Genomic DNA, 21,723 nt, shown 5'->3' on the forward strand with positions numbered 1-21,723 from the left:
CAAGTGAGTGTGTGTATTTCCCAGAGAATTTTGGTATGTTGCTCCCTGTCTGTGTTTCCAGTTTCATTAAGCATTACTAGATCCTACATCCTTTGCATCCTGGCCTGCTCCAGATTGCTGTGGTCTAGGAGAGTTCCCTGGCTGTGTTCTCATTTCTTTGGATTTCCACTTATGCACCATCCTGGTTCTTTCCTGCTCCTGGTTGCCACAGTGCTCACTGCTAACCTGTTTTCTCCAGAATGGACGCAGATCATCACCAAGTACCTGTCAGAGCAGCTGCAGAAAATTGCAGAGTTCTACAGACAGTTGCCAGGGCAAGGCTGTGGTTCACCATCAGGACCAATGCCCCAAGAGGTGGAACAGGCTTTGAAGCAGTGGGACTACAATGAGAAACTGGCTATGTTCATGTTCCAGGTGAGGGACTGGCAGAGACTGCTGGGTGGGTGCATAGCAGAGGAGGGTGAGAGGAGTGGATGCCAAAGGATTTATTTCTGCAAAATACCATCTTTCTGTGAATAGACCACTAGAACTATACGCAGTTTTGAACTCAGTAATAGGACAGGGGTAGCACAGAACTGTGAAAACTTCCAGAGTTATTTCCACTGTTGGAAAGCAAGCTGCTGCTGCTGCTCTGCCTTATCTAAGTGGAGGTTACTTCAACTTCTGTCCATTTGGTCTGCTTTTATCTGTGTGCAGGATGGCATGCTGGACCGGCATGAATTCCTGACATGGGTCCTCGAGTGCTTTGAGAAGATACGGTCAGGAGAAGATGAATTTCTGAAAATGCTCCTTCCTTTGCTGCTGCGGGTGAGAAGAAAGGCACTCCGCTTGCTTTAGGAGAGTGCTTTGGCTGTCCCCTTCCTATTGCCTAAGTGATTAATGAGTTATTTTGTACCAGTAACCCTAAGGAGTGTCCCTCTGAGCATCCTTCTTAGCTCTTGCAAGGATGTCCTTCTAGTCCTGCTCTCTTCTGGTTTTTATTCTCCTTTACCCTTTTTTCCTGCACTGGACTTGATAATCCTTGCCCGTGTCACAGCTGTGATAGTTCTACTGATTGTGCACCAGTACCTGGAAACTGCTTTTTTCTTTCTTTCTGTTACAACAGATTCTAGGCACACCTTTGAAGCTCTGGGAAGGCTGGGTGTGGGTACATTTTTATATGTGAAGTCATTGCCAGAGAGCATTTCAAGGGTTCTTCTGATGCTTAGTAGCCAGGGGGTGATCCATGATGCTAAGGAGCTCTCTGTAAAAAGGGACTGCCTCTTCAAGGCAGTGTCACACACTGCAGTGCTTTGAGAAGGTCGGGGTTTTTTTCTTGTGTTTCTTGTGACAAGGATGTTTTCCCCTCCTTCCATCTTCCCTGCAGTACTCTGGAGAGTTTGTGCAGTCTGCATACCTGTCCAGACGTCTGGCCTACTTCTGCACCCGCAGGCTTGCTATGCAGCTGGATGGTGCTGGTGGGCACCCACCACACATCCTATCTGCCCAGGCAGGGAATGCTCTTCCTTCAACTCCCACCCCTCAGCCAGCTGCAGGGAATCCTCCTCCCAGCCCTTTCAGCGACTTGTTACTGTGCCCCCAGCACCGGCCAGTGGTGTATGGGCTCAGCTGCATCCTTCAGGTAGGTTTAAGTGATGGTGATTCTGGGGTCAACAGGGACAATTTACACTGTGTGCCATCACCAAAAAATCGTTACAGTCTGAGTCAGCAGCTTCCTAAGTATCAAACCATCCTTGCTGATGTGTTACAGAGCTTGTGTTAGACATCAGTGCTGTTGCAGTGCCCTTGACTGACTTGCATAAGAAAAATGGGCTGGAATAGAGCATTTTGCTCTACTCACAGGTGCCTCGCATGGCTGGGAAAGCTTTACAAAAGAAGGGATGGGAAAGAAAGGGTTACTTCCCATTGTGTATGTCCATAGCAGGTTGTCATCCAGGAAAGGAAATTATGCCAGAAATGAAAGTGCTTTGTAATTTTGGCCACTCTTAAAAACAAACATTCCCGCATCAGGAAAAAAGTTCCCACAGAAAAAGAAAAAAACCCCCACAACTGAACAGCACACACAAGAAACAGCCCCTCCCACTTTATGGAAGAATTTAGTGGTTTAGGAATGGCAGCAGGCTTTGAAAACTACTCTAAACTCATATTCTTTTTAGGTGGGATTGATTAAACCTTACATTGCAGTAAAAGGGCAAGTTTGCCAAAGCCTTATTGATAGATGTTATGTTTGAAGAACAGGTGCTGTTGTGACACTGGGATTCAGTCCTTACTGTCCTTGTGTCAGGAAAAGATAGGCAAGTTCTGTTCAGTGTGTGCATTCGTTCATGATTGTGTTTTTCTCCTTCAAGAGGAGAGTGACTAGTTCAGGCGGGTCCATGCAGAAGGAGTGGAGATAGTTCCTTCCAGGGAAGAAAAGACTTGTTAAAGCAGAGAAGGTTCCAGACAGGAAGGTTCCATCCAGTGCAGGATGGAGCAGGAGTTGGAGAGGAAGAGAGCACAAAGCTTGGGTACCTGCTGCTCAAGAGAGAAACTTGAGATGAAGGAGCCCTGACAGGATCAAGAAGCAGCCAGCCAGCTCTCAGGGAAAGAGAGAAAGAAATAAAGAAAATTCCTGTAGTACAGTTGGCTAGAAGTAAGGACCTTCTGCAAGGGTTAGAGAGCAATGTAGGGTTATAAATAACCCCTTTGCATTCTTACTAAGTCTTTGGCTTTGTTTGCTTTCTGTTGAAGTTTGAAGAGTTTTTATTTCTATTTTCTATGTGATAAAACATGTCTTTAATGTAAAAATTGTGTTTCGGAGCTTACTCTAGAGAAAACAGATGAGCATATACACCTCAGAGGTTTGGCTGATTTGGAGTTTGAGCACAACCTGCTTAAAAAGTTAACGTTGGTTAATGATGGTCTGATCTTTAGTATGTCTCAGTGGAAACAGCTGGATTTCTAAGAGTGCACATAATTAACCTTTGTTGAAATGTTCTCAAGATAAGCAGATTCCTTAGTTTGAGTGTCTAAAGCAGCTTTGTGAGCCAGAAGGTATAGGGGAATATTATAGGAATTGTTCAGTGATGTTTTGTCTGTGTTTATGTGAGTGTACAAGATCATAAAAGAATGAGAATGCATATAGCATGGTATTGTTACTATAATAATCACACTTGTGGTTGTCAAACAGTATGGTATAATTAGTTTGGGTCTGTTACCTGCTAGTTCTTCTCAGACTTTACTCTTGATGAGAGTTGTAAGTCAATAATGTAAACACTGGTTCTGGACCATGAGGGCTGGATTGTGCATTGGAGCATTGGACCGTGATCCAAAGGGTCTTTCAGAGCTTAGAACAAAGAAAACCCCATCCAAATAGTAAATACGTTGTATACAGGATAATGAATGCTTGGGCAATAGGATGAAGTAGTGGTTAGTTCTGTAGAAAGTCATGTAACTTAATGTTTTGGCCTTAATTTGCTCAGTGATACCGACTTTTCTATCTGTTGCAGAGTATAATTTTGTGTTGCCCGAGTGCCCTTGTGTGGCATTATTCCTTGACTGATAGCAGGATAAAGACTGGCTCTCCATTGGACCACCTGCCTATAGCCCCATCCAACTTGCCCATGCCAGGGGGGAATTCAGCCTTTACACAGCAGGTAAGCAGCCTTCAGAAAAGGGAGCTCTTGTGGTTTGGGATTACAGCTGTTAGCTCTTTCAGAATTTTCTTTTCATGTTGTGTGATAAGCAGATCTGGAGGTGCTGTCTCACTCCCAAGGAATTAAGTGCTCTCATTCTGCTGTAAGCCAGTCAGTCATGTCCTTGGAAGATGGGCAAAGTCTAACCTTAAGTAGAATTGCTGTCAATGTCTCTGTTTTCTAATAATTTTGTTCACAGGACTTCTAAGGCATCCTTTTGTATGTTTACACAAGTCTATTGTTTCTAGGTTCGGGCAAAGCTGCGTGAAATTGAGCAGCAGATTAAGGAACGTGGCCAGGCTGTGGAGGTTCGCTGGTCATTTGACAAGTGCCAAGAAACCACAGCAGGTAACTTGCTGTAGGCTAAAGTTTCTCTCCCCCTGATCCATGTGCTACTCTGATAAAATCCCTGTCTGGCTATTCTTTTTCATTTTTTCCTATTTACTACTGTTCATATTTACTGTCAGCAGTAAGACATGGCTCTTTTTCTTTCCAGTGCAAAATCTTATAAGGATCCATTTCTCCAGTTATAGAGGGAGTTTCTGTTACTGGAAGCTGGAAATATGTACCAGGGAACTATACTCTTGTCTATGTGCCATGCTCTGATGCTTTCCCCTAAGATCTGCTGTTTGCCACAGTGGAAGTCAGGATATTAAGATGGGTGGACCCTTGCCTGACTGGTACAGATTTCCTTGGGCAATGAGCCCAAGCAATGAGCTCACAGAAACTTCTCATAGAATCATAGATAGTTTGGGTTGGAAGGGACCTTAAAAATGAAGTAGTCTCAATTTCCCTGCTATAGGCAGGGACACCTTCCCCTAGATCTGGTTGCTGAGGGCCTATCCAGCCTGGCCTTGAACACTTCCAGGAATGGAGCATCCACAATTTCTCTGGGCAACCTGTCCCACTGCTTCACCATGCTCAGAGGGGAGAATTTCTTCCTAACATCCAGTCTCAGTCTATCCTCTTTCAATATTAAGCCATTCCCCTTTATCCTGCCCTTGTAAAAAGTTTCTCTCAAGCTTTCTTGTAAGCCCCCTTTAGTGTGAAAGGCAACAGTTAGGTCATCACCTTAGAGCCTTTTCTTCAGGCTGAGCAATCCCAACTCTTCCAGCCTTTCCTCCTAGGAGAGGCATTGCATCCCTCTAATCCACTTCATGGCCTCCTCTGGACTCACTCCAACAGGCCCATGTCCTTCCTGTGCTGGGGACCCCAGAGCTGGAGGCAGCACTGCAGGTGGGGTCTCACCAGAGTGGAGCAGAGGGGCAGAATCCCCTCCCTCCCCTGCTGCCCACAGGGCTTTTGCTGCAGCCCAGGACACACTTGGCTTTCTGGGCTGTGAGTGCACATGGCTGGCTCGTGTCCAGCCTCTCCTCCACCAGCACCCCCAAGTCCTTCTCTGCAGGGCTGCTCTCCAGCTGTTCATCCCCCATCCTGGATTGATACTGGGGTTGCCCTGCCCCAGGTGCAGCAGCTTGTACTTGGCCTTGTTGAACCTTGTGGGATTCCCATGGGCCACTGCTCAAGCTTGTCCAGGTCCCTCTGGATGTCATCCATCCTTCAGGAGTATCAACCAAACCACTCAGTTTGGTGTCATCTACAGACTTGCTGAGGGTGCACTTGATCTTTGTCTATGTCACCACTCATCACTGATGTCCTTTGGGACTCTGAGCCTTTGACCACTACCCTCTGGTTGTGACTGTCCAACCAGTTTCTCATACACTGAACAGTCCAGTGTGCCTGGTGCTGTGTAGGCCCTCCCATTGCCAGAAAACCTCAATATTTTTGCAGTGACACCAGCCATGGAGCCATGTGTTAATAGACTGGGCCCATCTGTTTCTTCCAATGTCATTGCCTGTAACTGGAAGGATAGAAGAGAAAGTAGCCTGTGTTCCAGAATCCCTTGCTAATGGTCGGTCCCAAGGTCCAGAAGTCCCTTTTGATTATCTTTGGACTACACTTGCAACTTCATCTCCTCCTGTGTGGGAGACCAGGAACTGGTACAGTCTGAGGGCTGTACCAGGCTAGGAAGTTTCATGATTTCAATGTCCATAACTTGGGCCCCAGGAATGCATCAGACTTTACCCTTAGAGAAGGGTGCATCTGGCGTTTGGATAAAGGGCCCAAACGCTCTGTTCCTCTTAGAAGAGAATCACCTACAGCTACAACCCATCTTTTTTTTCCTTGTGGAACTGGTCTTGATATGAGGTATAGGCCTTTCTAACCTTGGCTGACCTTGAGAACACATCTAGTGTTGCTCTAGAGTCTGTTGTACCAGGTGCCAAATACACATTTCTCTTCTCTGTTCTCTTCTAGGTTTCACTATTGGCCGTGTCTTGCATACCTTAGAAGTTCTGGACAGTCACAGCTTTGAAAGATCTGACTTCAGCAACTCTTTGGATTCCTTGTATAACAGGATATTTGGGCTGGGTCCGACCAAAGACAGTCATGAGGTGCTCTGGGACTTTGCTGCTGGGCCCTGGTCTTGGATGTGGCTGTGTTCTTGTTTATATCCCACTTGTTACTGTCCTGTGTCTGCAGAGACGTGTCTCTTTGGCCAAGAGACATGATCTCCATTGAAAAGGATTTCATGCAGCCTTGTTAGGGAAATACTAAAATGAGAAGGGGGATTCTGTGCTCTAGAAAGTCCAACAAATACGTGTAAGCTTGAGAGAATTCACTGATGAAAGATATCAGTCTGCATGCCAGATTGGTGCTAAGGACTTGTTGTGTCAGTACTAGCCTGGTCATATTTTGGGCTGGCTGCTTATTCTTGGGAGCTCACAGTTCAGGTTCCTCTTAGCCTGGGAGGTGATGTATTTATGATGTGTAGGGCCACAGTGCATCCACTGCTGCATTGGTTCCTGGCAGTGAGCTGCAGGACTGGCTGTTTGTATACTTCGTATGAGGGTGTTGAGAAGTTGTGTTGTACTTAGTGCTGTGATTAGCACTCTATAGATGTGCTGCTGGAAGAGAGATGATTTTCTGGAGCAGAGTCAGTCTGGAGATTTGTCAGGGGCTGTGGAACTCATGTTGCAAAATGGAGTCAAAGCAGGAGGGCTCTAGCTTGACATCTGTCCTCCCTGTTAGGAGGAGGGGAACGTAGTAGTCTTCAGGCTCTGTTCCATGGGGAGCAGACCCACTGTTATATCTGCTTCCCTTTTCTGCTTGGCTCAGGTTCTCACTGCAGTGCTTATATCCCCCCAGATCTCCCCAGACGATGATGCAGTGGTGGCCTTGCTGTGTGAATGGGCTGTCAGCTACAAACGGTCTGGGCGCCACAGGGCCATGGTCGTGGCCAAACTCCTGGAAAAGCGTCAAGCAGAGATCGAGGCTGAGGTAGGTCCTTATTCCTGGAAGGCTGGGAGCACTAAAGGAGAGCAGAGGTTACCTAATTCAGATTACACCGACAGGCAAAGGCTGATCAGCACAGTGCCTCTTGTCACTGGTGCTGCTAATTATGGCATTTGCTCCATCTGACCCAATGTAGGTCATAAATGAGCCTGTGGGATGGTGCCTATCCCATTTCTTGGATACATTTGAGGACAGCTGATTGCAGTGCGGAAGCGCTGACATACTTGGAGACTGTGAAGTAGCTTACAGAAACCTGTGTGGTGGCTTGTTTATAAGAGCAAGATAAAAAAAGAAGTCTTCAAGAGAATTTTTCTGAGATTTATGGATAGGAAGTTTCTCCTCTGTGTCAGCAGTTGGTACTTTTTCTGTTTCTGCAGAGGTGTGGGGATTCTGAAGTCGTGGATGAGAAGGGCTCCATCTCCTCAGGCTCTCTCTCAGCAGCCAGCGCTCCTGTCTTTCAGGATGTCCTTATGCAATTCCTTGACACTCAAGCTCCTATGCTAAGTATGTAAATAAGAACTTGTGGTCTCCCAGTTTTTAGATTTCCCTCTCTTGCGAACTTGCAGTTCTCTTGTGTGTAGATACTGGTCTAAATTCTCTGTCTGGCTTCATTGCAATTCAGAGCTTACCTTGGAGAGGAAGGAAAAGCAGCTTGTAGGGCCAGATGACAGATTATGCAGAGGCACTTCTGTTAACAGAGCATTGACCAAGGATAGATGAGTTTAGCTTAATCAGGAATTGCTTCAGGCTGAGAACTAGAGGGAGGTTTTTAACTGGTTACAGAGCTCTGGGTCTCAGTGGAAGTTCTGCAAACAGATTAAGGGTGATAGGGTAACAGGTCTGAATGATGCAGGCAGCTGTTTGTACACCCAGGAATAGCACTTCCAGGCTAAAGTCCAGTGCCTCTGGGCTGTGACACTGGAGAGCTTTTGACTTAATTGCTAATTTTTGAAACTGGACTTTCTGCTTTTAGTCCCTCCTGTAATCTCAGAACTGTGTGTCAGTCACTGTGTTGACATGTCAAGAAATGCGTTCTCTTGCCCTAGGTTAGGTGGCTGGTGTTGCTTACAGTGGTGCAGAACTGCTCTGATAGCCCTGACTGTCTGTGTTGTCCTTTCAGCTGATCCAGGGAAGGAAAATGAGAAGGTGGAGTTCTTTAATCTGGTGCTGCTGTTCTGTGAGCTAATCCGACATGATGTCTTCTCCCACAACATCTACATGTGCACGCTCATCTCCCGGGGTGATCTTGCCATGGATTCTCATGGGCCTCGTCCTCCCTCACCCTTTGATGACCCTGCTGAGGAACATGACAGGAAGGAGACAGAGGGAAGCAGTGGCATCAAGCTGGAGGTGAGAGCATGAGCACCATGGCCCTCCTGTACATCTCTGTGTTGTGCTTGCCTGTTTTTACTAGCTTTGCAGCCTCCTTGCTATTACCTGCTGGAGGATGTACCCTGGTTTCCTGCTCTTCCTTCCCCCAGCCTTTCCTTAGCATTTCAATTTAAGGTTGTGTTCTAAGTGACTGGAAAGGACCTGCAGATTGCAGAAGGGTAGATAGGAAAATCTTGCATGGCTTGAAACAGCAGCATATAATGAGGTGCTGTGTGAGGCCTGTCCATGATATTTGAGGTGTATCAGGCTCCAGCTTGCCAGGTACTATGGGTGTGGTGCCATATTGCTGTCGCTGTCCAACATGGACATCAATGCTCTAGTCAACAAACATTTCCTTGTTCCCTGATGCATCACTGAGATGTAAAGCTGCTCTGTCTGTTCCCAGGACACAGGTCTTTCAGAGCCCATGGACATTGACCACAACCCCAGCATGCTCTTTGATGACATGGAAAAGACAGACTTTTCGGTACGTTCCAGCATCTCCTACCTGTTACTCAGTAAGTAGGGTCAGGGTGTTGTAGGGAGCCCAGGAGCAGCATGTGCCTTGCTTTTGTGTATCTGCTGGAAGTGGCTGGATTGTAAGGCAGTTGACACTGTAAAAGGCCTATTTATGTAGGTTGGTGTTCATTCAGAGTAGAGTGAGTCCCAGTCATCCCTGGGACCTCTTGTGCTCTGGCTACTGCCAGCCCAGTGTTTGGGCAGGGTAGGAAGTGGGCTGCTTGGAAGTGGATGGGAAATGAATGACCATGATGGCACCAGATTGGGAGTGACCAGTTGGAGAGGTTTTCTTGGTCCTGGGAGAAGACACTAGTCTGCTTTCATCCTACTGTGTGGCCTTCAGTACTTCTTCACGTTTACAGTTCTTCATATCTGTGGCCATAGCTCATGGTAGCAGAACACTTTGAAGCACTTAGTAGTAAAATTAATTTGCGGTGCTTGAAAAATGCCTGAGTACCTGCATCTATCCAGCCATTTCTGACCTTTTAAGGTACATGTCAGGCAAGTGTGATGCAAAGCTATATGCTTTCCCAGGATCCTCACTCCTTCTGTGGAAGGGGTTGTTTCCAAAAATCTAAGCCATGAATTTATTACTCCTATTGTGTTATTCCTTTTGTGTTTAACTTAATATACAACTTGGACCAGAAGCAAAAGTAGGAATAGTCTCCTAGCACATTACCTTGATTATTGCCTTAAGAACTGGCTGTTTTTCCAACCCTTCCTGTTCCTGCTCCTTTTTAAGCCTGAGCAGATGTACATTCCTTCAGCAATCTTTACTGTTGCATGACCATGTTCCCTAACTACATTTTCTTGTTCTTATGTCTCCCCAGATGTTTTCTCCACCAATGCATTGTGAATCTAAAGCCAGCCCTTCCCCTGAAAAGCCAGATCCTGAAAAGGAAGCAAAGACGCTGCTGAAGGATAAGTCTGTGGAAGGAATGCTAGCATCCCTGTATGACCAGCCTCGGCACATCCAGTATGCAACACACTTCCCTATTCCTCAGGTACGAGACTTGCTCCTAACTGCTCCCCTGTTGCTTGCCTTGTGCACTGGTCATGAGGCTGCTCTCTCTCCCTGCTGTGGCTGAGTAAGGAGCAGTCCTGCTTTTCTGAATGGCTCCTTGCTTACTCCCAGCAAAGCTTCTGAGATGAAGGTTTTATTTTTCTTTCAGAGATCCAGATGTGAAGCAAGATTAAAGCATTCAGCCTTGTAGTTGCTAATGCAGTTGTCTCTTTTGGTTCCCCAGGAGGAGTCATGCAGTCATGAGTGTAACCAAAGGCTGGTAGTTCTTTTTGGGGTTGGAAAACAACGGGATGATGCTCGGCATACAATCAAGAAAATAACTAAAGACATTCTAAAAGTCTTAAACAGAAAGAGCACTGCAGAGACAGGTTAGTAGAGCTTGAGACACTCCTTTCTGAAGTTAGAGCATCTTTCCAGTTGGCTGACTCCCTTGTCTGGAGTCTCACAGTGAAAGGATTTTACACAATCTACAGTGTCTGGTAAGAGGTACTAGAGAATGAGTCTGGAGTGGTGGTCTGTTTTCAAACAAACCAGCAAGTAAGACAGTTGGTTTCCTGCTGGCAATGTCTGTTTAATTAACTTGTCTTCAGAAGAGAATTGAGTCGTACAAGGCTGAGAGTGAGACCCAGGCCAAAACCTTGGCTTTTCAGATTTTATTTTATTTATTCTTGCATTTAGATCCTTGCACAAGAAGCAGAAAATACTTTGCCAATGCATGTTTGACAAAGACTTCACTGAACATACACTGTTACACTTCAGGCACGTGCTAAATGCATAGGATAGGAAATTTGGATAGCTGGGTCAAAATCAGCGGAAAGCCTCTGATGTCCCACAGCTGAGAATCTGGCTACAATTTTTCTTTCTTTGTCTGACGCCTGAAAGGCAGCTTAAAATGTGGTAGAAAGATGATGCTTTAAGAGGTGGAGTACTCTGACAAAGAAACTTCTGTGGCTGAGCATCTCCAGTCCAGAATGCCTGTTCTCATCAGGGAATAGGTATATCTCTAAATCAAAACAGAAGGATATTCCAAGTAGTACTTTCATTTGGGATAAACTAGATGTCAGCCCTGCTGTCATTCTTAGGTTAGGAATGCCTTAATGTTTGGGGTTTTTTGTCAATTCAAGATAGTCCTTACCAACTTAAGGTCTAGGACTCAGGCCTTTTGCCTATGCTTCATGACAGGGGCTGATCTTGCTGGGGAACTGTCAGAAGCTGATGGCTGATGTTTAATCAAGCCTAATACTGTTTTCTGATATTTTCAACTTTGGTAGGTGGGGAGGAAGGCCAGAAGAGGAAAAAAAGCAAGCCAGAAGCCTTCCCAACAGCTGAAGATATCTTTGCAAAGTTCCAGCACCTTTCTCACTTTGATCAGCACCAAGTCACATCTCAGGTATGAAAATTTCAAAACTGCTGTCCTTCTTGGGCCCTGACTGTATCCCTTTGTGTTACTGAGAGCAGCTTCCTGGACAGAAAAAAGGAGGTGAGCCTGCTGAGGGACTTCTGAAAGGGGAGATAGACTGTGTGTTATCTTGCACTTGCAGGTATCTCGTAATGTCTTGGAACAGATCACCAGCTTTGCTTTGGGAATGTCATACCACCTGCCTCTGGTACAGCACGTGCAGTTCATATTTGACTTGATGGAGTATTCACTCAATATCAGTGGTCTTATCGACTTCGCCATCCAGGTAAGGGCAGTGTGCTCTGGTGCTTCTTGGGGAGGGATTTGTCCACCTGAGAGGCAGCAGATCTGTGCTGTGATAGTTGGCCTGCTCTGGTCATCACTGGTGACCCTCTGACCTGTGTCATGAAGGTGGTCAGATTATATGGTCATTGTGGTGCTTCTGCGCTGCAGCTGTTAGGAATAGGTTGTGTGTGGCAGATAGTCTTGCATGTTCTGTTCTCAGGATTATTCTTCCAAAGGATTTGGGCTTGTCTCCAAAGGACTTGCATTGCATATCTGTCCCTGGTTGCAGCAGGGCCTTGTTCTAAATGAGAAGGGGGTTGTCTGTCCCTGGCAGCTTGCCTAACTTGCTCCCCTGGAAAGATCCTTGGCACATGGCAGCTCAAGCTGCCTTCTGGATCCTGCTAAAATCCTGTTGCTGTTTCTTCAGCCTGTACCAGGTGTCTCTGGAAGCCTAGCCTGGAAAGGATATCAGAGTGAGATTTATGCAGGATAGAACTACCAAACAAGCTGCTTGATACTGCCTGTCCCAGTCACCCTCTGATACCAAGCCCTGACAGCCCCTTGTACTGCCTGAGACATTGTGCCAACTGTTCTGGGGTACATCCCTAAGCAGAAAGTGCCTGGCAGTGCCTTTCCTGGCAGGTCCTATAGGCTGTGGGTTTGGTGTGCCTCCTCCCTTTCTGACCATACCTTACCCCTGTGGCTGTTGAAGGGTTTTTCTGTCATTGGGTGCAGTTGCTGAATGAACTGAGCGTGGTGGAGGCAGAACTGCTGTTGAAATCCTCCGACCTTGTTGGCAGCTATACCACCAGCTTGTGCCTGTGCATCGTGGCTGTGCTGCGGCACTACCACTCCTGCCTTATCCTGAACCAGGACCAGATGGCTCAGGTCTTCGAAGGGTAAGGGCATCTCCCTCTCACAGGGTGTAAGGAAGCAGTGTGTGTTCTGGGGGTTCATAAGGGGCAGGGACATCTATATCCTACCCAAAAGGCAGCTACTCAGGGTTCAGCTCACTTCTTTTGTCTCTCTGCAGTCTGTGTGGGGTGGTGAAACATGGCATGAACCGCTCGGATGGCTCCTCAGCAGAGCGCTGTATCCTGGCCTATCTCTACGACCTGTATACCTCCTGCAGTCACCTCAAAAGTAAATTTGGGGAGCTATTTAGGTGAGTCTGATGCAGCTGAGATGCAATGGGTACTGCTCACTGTAGCACCTTGACTTAAACTTTGCTTTTGATCTTGTTTGATGGGATTGCTCAAGAGCCTCTCAGTGATTCAGTGGATAATCTTGACTCTTAAATTATCATCTTTTGGTAAATTACCTCAGTAGTCCTCTGTACCTCCACAGGTCTGTACCTACCCCACTCCTGGAGGATAGATGTAGATAGTTTTGTTCCTGCTAAACTGATGACTGAGCAGTTCATCTTAAAGGTGGTTCTCTGCTCCCTAATACTCCTTGAGCTGTTTCTGAACCTGCTCTGCTTGGTTCTGGGTTTGTTCCTGTGCTACTTTGCACTCCTTTTTCTGCTCCTGTTGGCTGTTTGGGTTCTGCTGTGCTGATGTTGCCCCCAGGTTCTGTCCCATGGGATTAGTTTATGCTGCGACCTTCTTATCTTGGGAACTGTCCCTCCACTAGCTTCCATAGCCACCCAGAGATGGAGTCCACATATTTCCCAGGCTTTGTGCTTACCTGATCCTGTGAAGGGGTAATTCTCCTGACAGCCCCGTTTTGCAGTACAATGCTTCACTTTGTCTTCTCTCTCAGCCCCTGCTCCCTATTAGTGTTTCCAGTGCAGGTGTGTTGTGGGACCATCTGAGCCTTGGTGTTACCCCCCAGTGAGGGGCTGTGAGAATGGCTTTTGTCTTGATATCAGCTGGCCAAACTCCCAGCTACAGAGAGCATTGGAAGTCTCTCTCTGGACTGAATTGAGAGCAGGAGGGATTGCTGTTGTCATAGTTTGTCATAGTGGAGTTCTTTGAAGGAGTTGTCATACATACAGAAATGAGAAACCTGATACTAGTCTAACTGAATTCCCAAAAGCTGCTCAGCAAAACTTTAAAGTAAGTGGCCACAGATAAAAGGGAATAATCCCTAGCAGGCAAACAGTAAGTTAGAGATTGAAACAAGGAGTTCCAAAGCACTCTGCTAATTCTTGTGCTGTTTTATGCCTTAGAAGTGTGAGTGGTGATATCAAAACTTTTCATATAGCTGTTACTTAGCATATAATAGAAGTTGGCTGCAGGTTTTTGTAGTAATTGGTCACCATTGATGGTGACCAGGTGATAAACAGACAGATGAAATTCAGTGTTGTTAAACACAGAAAAATGCACATAGGATTGTCTTTGTTCCTTTCTAAATTCTATGTGGTGGTGGATATATTCTACTGGTTGAATAAAGGATCTTTGAGCTGTAACAGATACATAATTGAAAATGTCATTATAGGGTACAGTAGCAGTCAGAAAGCAAATTAAATATTAAATATTGTTTGGAAACTAATGGAGAACAGAACAAACAGCATCATTAGACCCCTGTTTATGTCATGGTACAACTGTGCCTTGTGGTTTGGGGTAGCAAACTCCAAAAAGCATGTAGTGGATTTAGGCCCAAAGGAGGGTGAGTGGATAAATTACTAGAGGTTTGGAATTACTTACGAGGAGCTGAATCTCCTCCCCATAGAAGAGGAGTACTGATAGAAATTTTGTAAAGTTCTGGTTGATGTGGAAATAAACTGAATGTTTAACATGTCTTAGAATGCAAGCACAGAAAGGAATAAATAGAAAAAACCAAATGTCTTTATTGGTACACAGTGATCTTGAGTTTCAACATGTTCTTGCCCAGAGAGGGTTTGTCTTTGCTCACCACAGTTCAGTGACCACTTAGGGTTTTGTATTCCTAATCTCTTTTCTGTCCTGTTTAGTGACTTCTGCTCCAAGGTGAAGAACACAATCTATTGCAATGTTGAGCCATCTGACTCCAACATGCTGTGGGAACCAGAGTTCATGATTGACACTATTGAAAATCCATCTGCACATAACTTTACGTACACCAACCTGGGCAAGAGCCTCAATGAGAACCCAGCCAACCGCTACAGTTTCGTCTGTAATGCACTAATGCACGTGTGTGTGGGACACCACGATCCAGACAGGTGAGAGACAGAGCTTTCGTGGTTCTACTGAGAAAGTAAATTCTCTAGGTGAGGGTAAGGAAGCCAGTAGCCGTATCTTGGCTGTCTTGGGGTATGAAGAAGGAAGAGCCAAGGCTGGGGTCCCTTAGAAAATCGCTGACCTGATGGCATGCATGAGTAGCAAAGCTGACCCTCTGCTTTTTTCATTATTTATTTAACAGGGTGAACGACATTGCTATCCTGTGTGCTGAGCTAACTGGCTACTGCAAGTCTCTAAGTGCCGAGTGGCTGGGTGTGCTCAAAGCTTTGTGCTGTTCCTCCAATAATGGGACCTGTGGCTTCAATGATCTCCTCTGCAATGTTGATGCAAGTGCAAACATTCAAAAGGGGAAAAGGAATTGAAGCAGGAGTGGAGGGATCCCTTGGGGGAAGGCAAAAGTGAACAAGGGATGGAGGCTTTGTCTTCTGAGGGCAGGGAAAAGGCTTTGAACACCAGGGGCTGCCGTTGGTGTTTGTTGCAGCCTGGGCAGACCATGGACATTGAACAGGGGTTATGGGCCCTTCCGCCCCCCAGCTCGTAGGAATTGCTGACAGAGAGAATGAGGTAGAGGCTGTTTGGATCACTGGCTGATCTCCTCTCTTTCAGGTCAGTGACTTATCTTTCCATGATTCCTTGGCCACCTTTGTTGCCATTCTCATTGCCCGGCAGTGCTTGCTGCTGGAGGACCTGATTCGCTGTGCTGCTATCCCCTCACTCCTCAATGCTGGTAAGTGCATCCCTGCACAAACCTGTCTGACTCAGTTCTGACCCAAAGGCCCGTGCTTAATGGGTACTTGGTGAACCCCATAGCTGTGAAACATGCTTCCAATACTTCTTTTATACTTAATAACTGAATATGATGCTTTAGAGAAATTCTGGCCTTTTGATTTCTGCCAAAAACTGGTTGTGCTAAGGTTTTTCACTGCCCTGCTCTCTCGAGTTTATGTGCAAGCTGAAATAAGCATGGAGAGGTGTTACCAGCCTCACTGTGTGACCACTGTACTCAGCTCTGAACTCCAGCAGTATGCCTCCCACTGATAATACTGTTCAGCTTAGCGTTTTGGCTAGAGCAGCCAGCTGGGCTTACAGCACCTGTGCCACTGCCTTACTCTGCCACCAGCCTTCCTATCTCTGCTCTGGGGATTACAACATCCAGACTCTTGACAGGTTGAAGTTGGAAAGATGGAGCAAGCAGAATGCAGTGAATGTCACTGGGGATAATACTGATGGATTTGCTCGCTTGCATGTTAATTGCTGCACATGCTCCATATTTGTAAATACAATAAGGCTGCTGCAGCTTCTTGGTTGGCTGCTCCAGGGCAGTGCACTGTGAATAGCTTTTGGATTGAGAGTCAGCTGTCCTGGTGCTTAAGAAATCTCAGTTGTCTGTTTTCTTTACATAGCCTGCAGTGAACAGGACTCAGAACCAGGAGCACGTCTGACCTGCCGGATTTTACTCCATCTGTTTAAGACTCCACAGCTGAACCCATGCCAGCAAGACGGCAGTAAGTGAATGAACCTAGAGCTTTTCTTTATTGTGAAAGTACTGAGGCTCCTGCACCTCAAGAAGAGAGATACAAGACCTTTTGGATAGAGATCATAACCTGCTTGCTTTGAATAAAGCAGGCAAAGCCTGATGCACTGCTTTCTTCATAGGACAAAGAACAGTATCCTTCCATTTATGTCACTCCATGGTAGCTAGGCATTGGGGAGAAGGTTCTTGGAGGCAGGAAACCAGCCAGTAGAGGTGGCCTTGCTGTCACTAAACCATTAGAGTAATGATCACTTCTTCTTTTATGTCTTGAGCTTTGTATAGCCTCTTAACTTGGTGCCAGAAGCTGCTGTTTTACAGCACTCCTTTTCTGTGTGATGATGGAAACATTCCAGGAAGCTCTGTTCTTGGCTTCTCACCAGTATCCTGATAGCTCAGATTTCTAAATCCAGTCTGTATTCTAGGTCTAGGGTACTGTTGGAGCTTGGAGTTCATGACACAAGCTCTGCACCCCATTTGGATTTCATGGTTCAGTTGTCACAACGTGATTGACATTATGCTTCTTGAAACTTAATTAAATGGACGCCATGTTAGAGTTAGGAAAGGAACTGGCCTCGGGATTCTCTGAGCTGAATTTTATGGTACTTGCTGGCACATAATTCAGGCAGCTCTGGAGCCCGTGCCTTTCTCTCTTACTGAGTATTGCCTTTCCCCTTTGTCCTCTTTGCAGACAAACCCACTGTGGGAATTCGCTCTTCCTGTGACCGTCACTTACTGGCAGCTTCCCAGAATCGCATTGTGGATGGAGCAGTCTTTGCAGTGCTGAAGGCTGTCTTTGTTCTGGGTGTGTACCTGTGTTAGCCTGAGCCCATAAGCATGTTTTTCATGGGAGTGGGAGAAAGGCACTATATTGTATGTGTTGGCTGTACAGAAGGCCAGAGGAGATGTGTTCTGGTGAATATGCAGCTTGTGTGTAGCTGTAAACATTCTTTGAGTCTCTTTTCTGCAGAGAGATTACTGATCCCAGGGAGAGCTTACAGAATCTCAAGAAGTTTTTTGAGTCAGGCTTTGTGGTTAGAGTTGTTGATTACGTGACACTTGTGCTTTCCTTTTAGGAGATGCAGAACTGAAAGGTTCTGGCTTTTCCCACCCTGGAGGTGTTGATGATCTCATGGATGATGAGCTGGGCACCAGGAAGGCTGGTGGTCGGGTAGTAACTGTAGAAACAGCTAGCTTGGATATTTATGCCAAATATGTACTGAGGAGTATATGTCAACAGGTGAGTCTGCCCCATCTTTAAGTTTGTCCTTATCCCTTCTGCAGACATATATATCCCATATGCCTTTCTTCAGGTTGGGTTTGGCAGGTATTTCTTTGAAAGATCAGTGAAGAACCTGCAGTGTTTCTGTCATGTGACAATACAGAGGATTGCTCACTGTTAGCAAAACACAGAGACAAGCAGTACTCAAGAATTAGGTGTTGCAGTATGCAGGGACTGCCTTCCCTTTGCTTTGGCAGTAGTGCAGGGCTCCTGTCCAAGGAGGGGGAGTGCTGGGAGTGGTATCCCGAGATGTGTGCTGAAGGCAGAGAAGATCAGCACGATAAAGACAGTTTATTGAAATGATAAACGGTGTCTTTCAGAATGCAGCTTAAGTGTTTCTTGCAGCTAAGGCTGTTAATGTATCCCTGGGCTTTGCATTGCTCTGTTTAGTTAATTAAAACAATGACAACAAAAGCCTTTTGCTTAGCCTAATCTGACAGCACTGGTATTTCTTTTCCTTTGAGGAAAGTTGACACTGACCTGGCTAACAAGGTTGCAGAGTGGAGTGGATGTAACCATGCTGTATGAAAATGGATGTTGAAGGGTATCCTTAGCCTTGGTTATAAGTTTATTCTCTCAGCAGGAAAGATGTGGTGTTACAATCTGAAACCTGTATTTTACATTACTAATGTGTAAACCGACCATCAGTGCTGTGTGTTGTCCTCATGCTATTGTTTATTAATTGGCTCATTGCATAGCAATGTTACCAGCTTACCAAAAAAGAATTGGAACCACCTGTTTTTAAGTATAAATTCAACATTCTTGATGTCACTGAAACCTGACTGTAGCATTTACAGAAGTAGATTTTCCCTTGCTGATCAAAGTCTATATAGGCAGGACTCGAAGTAAGTAAAAGTGTTTGTGCACAGCAGGGAGTAGCAGTGCCAGGTATCACAGCTCATACCAGTTGTTGGCAGCATTGGTTATGTAGGAGTGAGCATTCCAGTAGATACCCGTGAGTTACCACCAGACTGGCTTCCTGCAGCTGTAAAGGGCTGATAAAATTCTGTATTTAATATTAGCACCTCCACTGTGAGCAGTCAACTTGCACTATCAATGCCTTAAATTGTAGGTTGTGATTTCTCAATCTCAGCTTCAGGTATATATTTTATAATAGATTTCATTGTGAAGGGATGGGGAAAAGGAGCAGATTATAATTAATGTAAATGTTTCTTCATAGACTCAGAATGGTTTGGGTTGGAATGGACCTTAAAGGGTTAAAGGCCTTAAAGGTCATGGGCAGGACCATGTTCACTATACCAGGTTGCTCAGGGCCCCATCCAACTTGGTCTTAAACACTCCCAGGAATGGGGCATCCACAGGTTCTCTGGGCAACCTGTTCCAGTGCCCACCTCTTAAACCTGTTCAGGTCCCTCTGGATGGCATTCCTTCCCTCCAGCACGTCTGTCTTTCTTGTTTATACCAATAAAGTGGATTGGAAACGATGTCTGAGTTCTTGTAAGAAGCTGAGCAAGTGATAAAGAGTCTTTCCAAGGATATGTGTATTACCTAGGCAAGAAAGAGATTATAATCAAGAGATGATGATGATGTAGCAACACTGAAGAGAGGAAATGTAATAGGCATTGGAGAGGTCACTAAATCTCATGTATTGGCAAAGTGTAAACTTCATCTGGAATGAAGGTAATGATCTAGGCTGTGATTTCACGAGGATTTCAAACCAGAGTTTTGACCTTTGCAGTCTTTGTGCTTCAGTGCTTAGAGTGCTGCCCACTGCTGAAGGGCTTTTCCAGCTTTCTAGGCTTAGCATCAGCACCTGTGCATAATGAACTGGATCCTCATCTCTTCTTTTGTTGTCACTTCTCAGTGGAACAATTCTCTGATCAGGCTTGCTCTGCAGATGCAGAAGTGCTTATATAGCAGTCCTCTGTTGATTTTAATTTAATGAATTTGCCTAATTTTAAATATGAAAAATTTCTGCACTAACAAATGCTGCCAGTTAACTGTAAATGGAGTGAAGTACCTACCTCATGTTTGGAAGCTGCTGCCCTTATTATTATCATACATTTAGGGAGCATCAACTGAAATTGAGAGGCTGACAGTAATAGTTTTCTGTCTGCCTTCTCATGACATGTGGCTTGTATCCAGTCAGTTATTTTCCTTTCCAGAGTTTGAGATGTAAAGTAATTGGTTTTTACTAAGTATGGCAGTGTGTTTTCCATGACTATATGAGAATTAAGGGGTGTGCTTTTTCCCAAGACATGTTCTGGTTTAGTGCTAGCTGCAACCCTGAGTTACCTAATTTAGGAGAGCTCCAGAGCTTTGTTGTGCTGGAAATAGACCAAACAATTTTAAGTGATCCCTTCTGATCTTCTGAGCCCAAGTGGCAGTGTTGATGGAGCCTGGACATGGTAGTGACTGTGTACTGTTAAATCACACCAATATTTTCTCAAAAGAAAGAGCAACTACTGTGTTTCATTACTGCTGACTTGTCAAAGTTTGTTTCCTCTGTTCCGATTGCTGTGCTGTGCCTGATGCCTGCTGAATCAGGATAGTACAGTTCATGAAGAGAAATGATTATCAGGCATAACTGCATACTAATAAGGCTTTTATGATTTTGATGTGTTCCATGCTTCTCTCTGAAACTGAAGCAGGGGCGTTGGCTTGGAATCAGACATCAGTTTGACTGTGCTGACTCTGCCTTCATCTTGCAGGAGTGGGTAGGAGAACGATGTCTGAAGTCCCTCTGTGAAGACAGCAATGACTTGCAGGATCCTGTCCTGAGCAGCACACAGGCCCAGAGGCTGATGCAGCTGATTTGTTATCCACACCGGCTCCTGGACAATGAAGAGGGAGAAAATCCTCAGCGACAGAGAATTAAACGCATCTTGCAGGTGCAGGCTCCTGGCAGAGTCGGAGTGTCCTAGTAGTTGCCTCATGTAAATGCACCCCTCTGAGGAGTGTGTCACTTGTTATGGTGGGACCTGAGGATGTGGGTTGGTGTAGTCTGAACTGAGATAAGGAATTACATGAAGTATGTGTGTGTGTGCATTACAGAATTTGGACCAGTGGACCATGAGGCAGTCCTCGCTGGAGCTGCAGCTCATGATTAAACAGACAGCAAGCAATGTGAGTTTCTGCTCAGAGGGGATCATACAAGGGAGAGTGAAGTGGCTGTTTGTGAGTTGTGGCTGTTGTGGGGAGGTGGCCTGGCAGAAGGGGGGATAGGGAGGAAGTAAACAATGAGGGAGTCAGGCCTGTGAAAGCCAAGCATGAGAAAAAAGCAATGATTCTGAGACCCCAAGAGCAGCAGCCATGGGGAAGCTGGCAAACTGGCTTTGTACTGAGTTGAAATCTGCAAGCAGTAAGTGCTCTCAGAGAAGGATTTGACTGTCTTTTTCTTCCCTACCTACAGGAGATGAACTCCTTGTTAGAAAATATAGCCAAGGCCACCATTGAGGTATTTCAGCAGTCAGCAGAGACCAGCTCTGCTAGCTGTACTGGTAATGGAGTCAACAATATCAGTAGCTCAACAAGTGCTGCACCTGCCAGCAACAAATCCAAACCCATCCTCAGGTAGGTGTAGAGCCAGCGTGCAGCTCCCTTGTAGACAAGTCTAAATCTTAAATTGCATTGTAAACATTTTCTTCTCCTGTGTTGCCACAGCTCCCTGGAGAGATCCGGAGTGTGGCTGGTGGCCCCTCTGATTGCCAAGCTTCCAACATCAGTGCAGGGCCATGTGCTGAAAGCTGCTGGAGAAGAACTGGAGAAAGGACAACATTTAGGGTCATCATCCCGCAAGGAGCGGGACCGCCAGAAGCAGAAGAGGTGAGTCCAGGGGGAAGGGCAGGCAGTGCTTGCTGTGCTGATCCCCCAGCCTGGCAGTATAATTCCTTCTCTGTTCTCTCACAGTATGTCCCTCCTGAGCCAGCAGCCGTTTCTGTCACTGGTGCTGACATGCTTGAAAGGACAGGATGAGCAGCGGGAAGGCCTCCTCACCTCTCTGTACAGTCAGGTCCAGCAGGTAGGGGTCTTGTTTCTCCCCTGTAGGTGTCTTGCTTCTCCCCTCACTTTCCTCAGGGACTCGCCCCTCCAGCAGACAGGCTCTTGAGCATGGCCTCAGGATGTTGCCTGTCGTACCCTGTTTGGCATAGGGAGCTTG

At 45.9% G+C, this 21,723-nt stretch overlaps 1 protein-coding gene across 2 annotated transcripts in view; it reads left to right on the forward strand.

The window, feature by feature from the left end:
* Window positions 1-21,723, forward strand: part of MED12 (mediator complex subunit 12) — a 36,218-nt gene that overhangs the window by 3,771 nt on the left and 10,724 nt on the right. For both annotated transcript variants that reach the window (XM_042040248.1, XM_042040249.1), the window contains exons 5-31: window positions 239-414; window positions 697-807; window positions 1,367-1,621; window positions 3,489-3,635; window positions 3,923-4,022; window positions 5,991-6,127; window positions 6,882-7,013; window positions 7,406-7,532; window positions 8,149-8,378; window positions 8,806-8,886; window positions 9,749-9,922; window positions 10,166-10,310; window positions 11,214-11,332; window positions 11,484-11,627; window positions 12,362-12,525; window positions 12,660-12,791; window positions 14,544-14,771; window positions 14,972-15,116; window positions 15,397-15,517; window positions 16,194-16,295; window positions 17,013-17,126; window positions 17,398-17,561; window positions 20,276-20,455; window positions 20,619-20,690; window positions 20,977-21,137; window positions 21,228-21,389; window positions 21,474-21,585. In XM_042040248.1, coding sequence (XP_041896182.1) covers window positions 239-414; window positions 697-807; window positions 1,367-1,621; window positions 3,489-3,635; window positions 3,923-4,022; window positions 5,991-6,127; window positions 6,882-7,013; window positions 7,406-7,532; window positions 8,149-8,378; window positions 8,806-8,886; window positions 9,749-9,922; window positions 10,166-10,310; window positions 11,214-11,332; window positions 11,484-11,627; window positions 12,362-12,525; window positions 12,660-12,791; window positions 14,544-14,771; window positions 14,972-15,116; window positions 15,397-15,517; window positions 16,194-16,295; window positions 17,013-17,126; window positions 17,398-17,561; window positions 20,276-20,455; window positions 20,619-20,690; window positions 20,977-21,137; window positions 21,228-21,389; window positions 21,474-21,585 — 3,935 coding nt within the window. The remainder of the gene's footprint in view (window positions 1-238; window positions 415-696; window positions 808-1,366; window positions 1,622-3,488; window positions 3,636-3,922; window positions 4,023-5,990; window positions 6,128-6,881; window positions 7,014-7,405; window positions 7,533-8,148; window positions 8,379-8,805; window positions 8,887-9,748; window positions 9,923-10,165; window positions 10,311-11,213; window positions 11,333-11,483; window positions 11,628-12,361; window positions 12,526-12,659; window positions 12,792-14,543; window positions 14,772-14,971; window positions 15,117-15,396; window positions 15,518-16,193; window positions 16,296-17,012; window positions 17,127-17,397; window positions 17,562-20,275; window positions 20,456-20,618; window positions 20,691-20,976; window positions 21,138-21,227; window positions 21,390-21,473; window positions 21,586-21,723) is intronic.

The sequence above is a fragment of the Corvus kubaryi genome, unplaced genomic scaffold, assembly GCF_017639235.1.
Source record: "Corvus kubaryi isolate FWS band 111438036 unplaced genomic scaffold, C.kubaryi_AGA036_p1.0 37395, whole genome shotgun sequence".
NCBI classification, from domain to species: domain Eukaryota; kingdom Metazoa; phylum Chordata; class Aves; order Passeriformes; family Corvidae; genus Corvus; species Corvus kubaryi.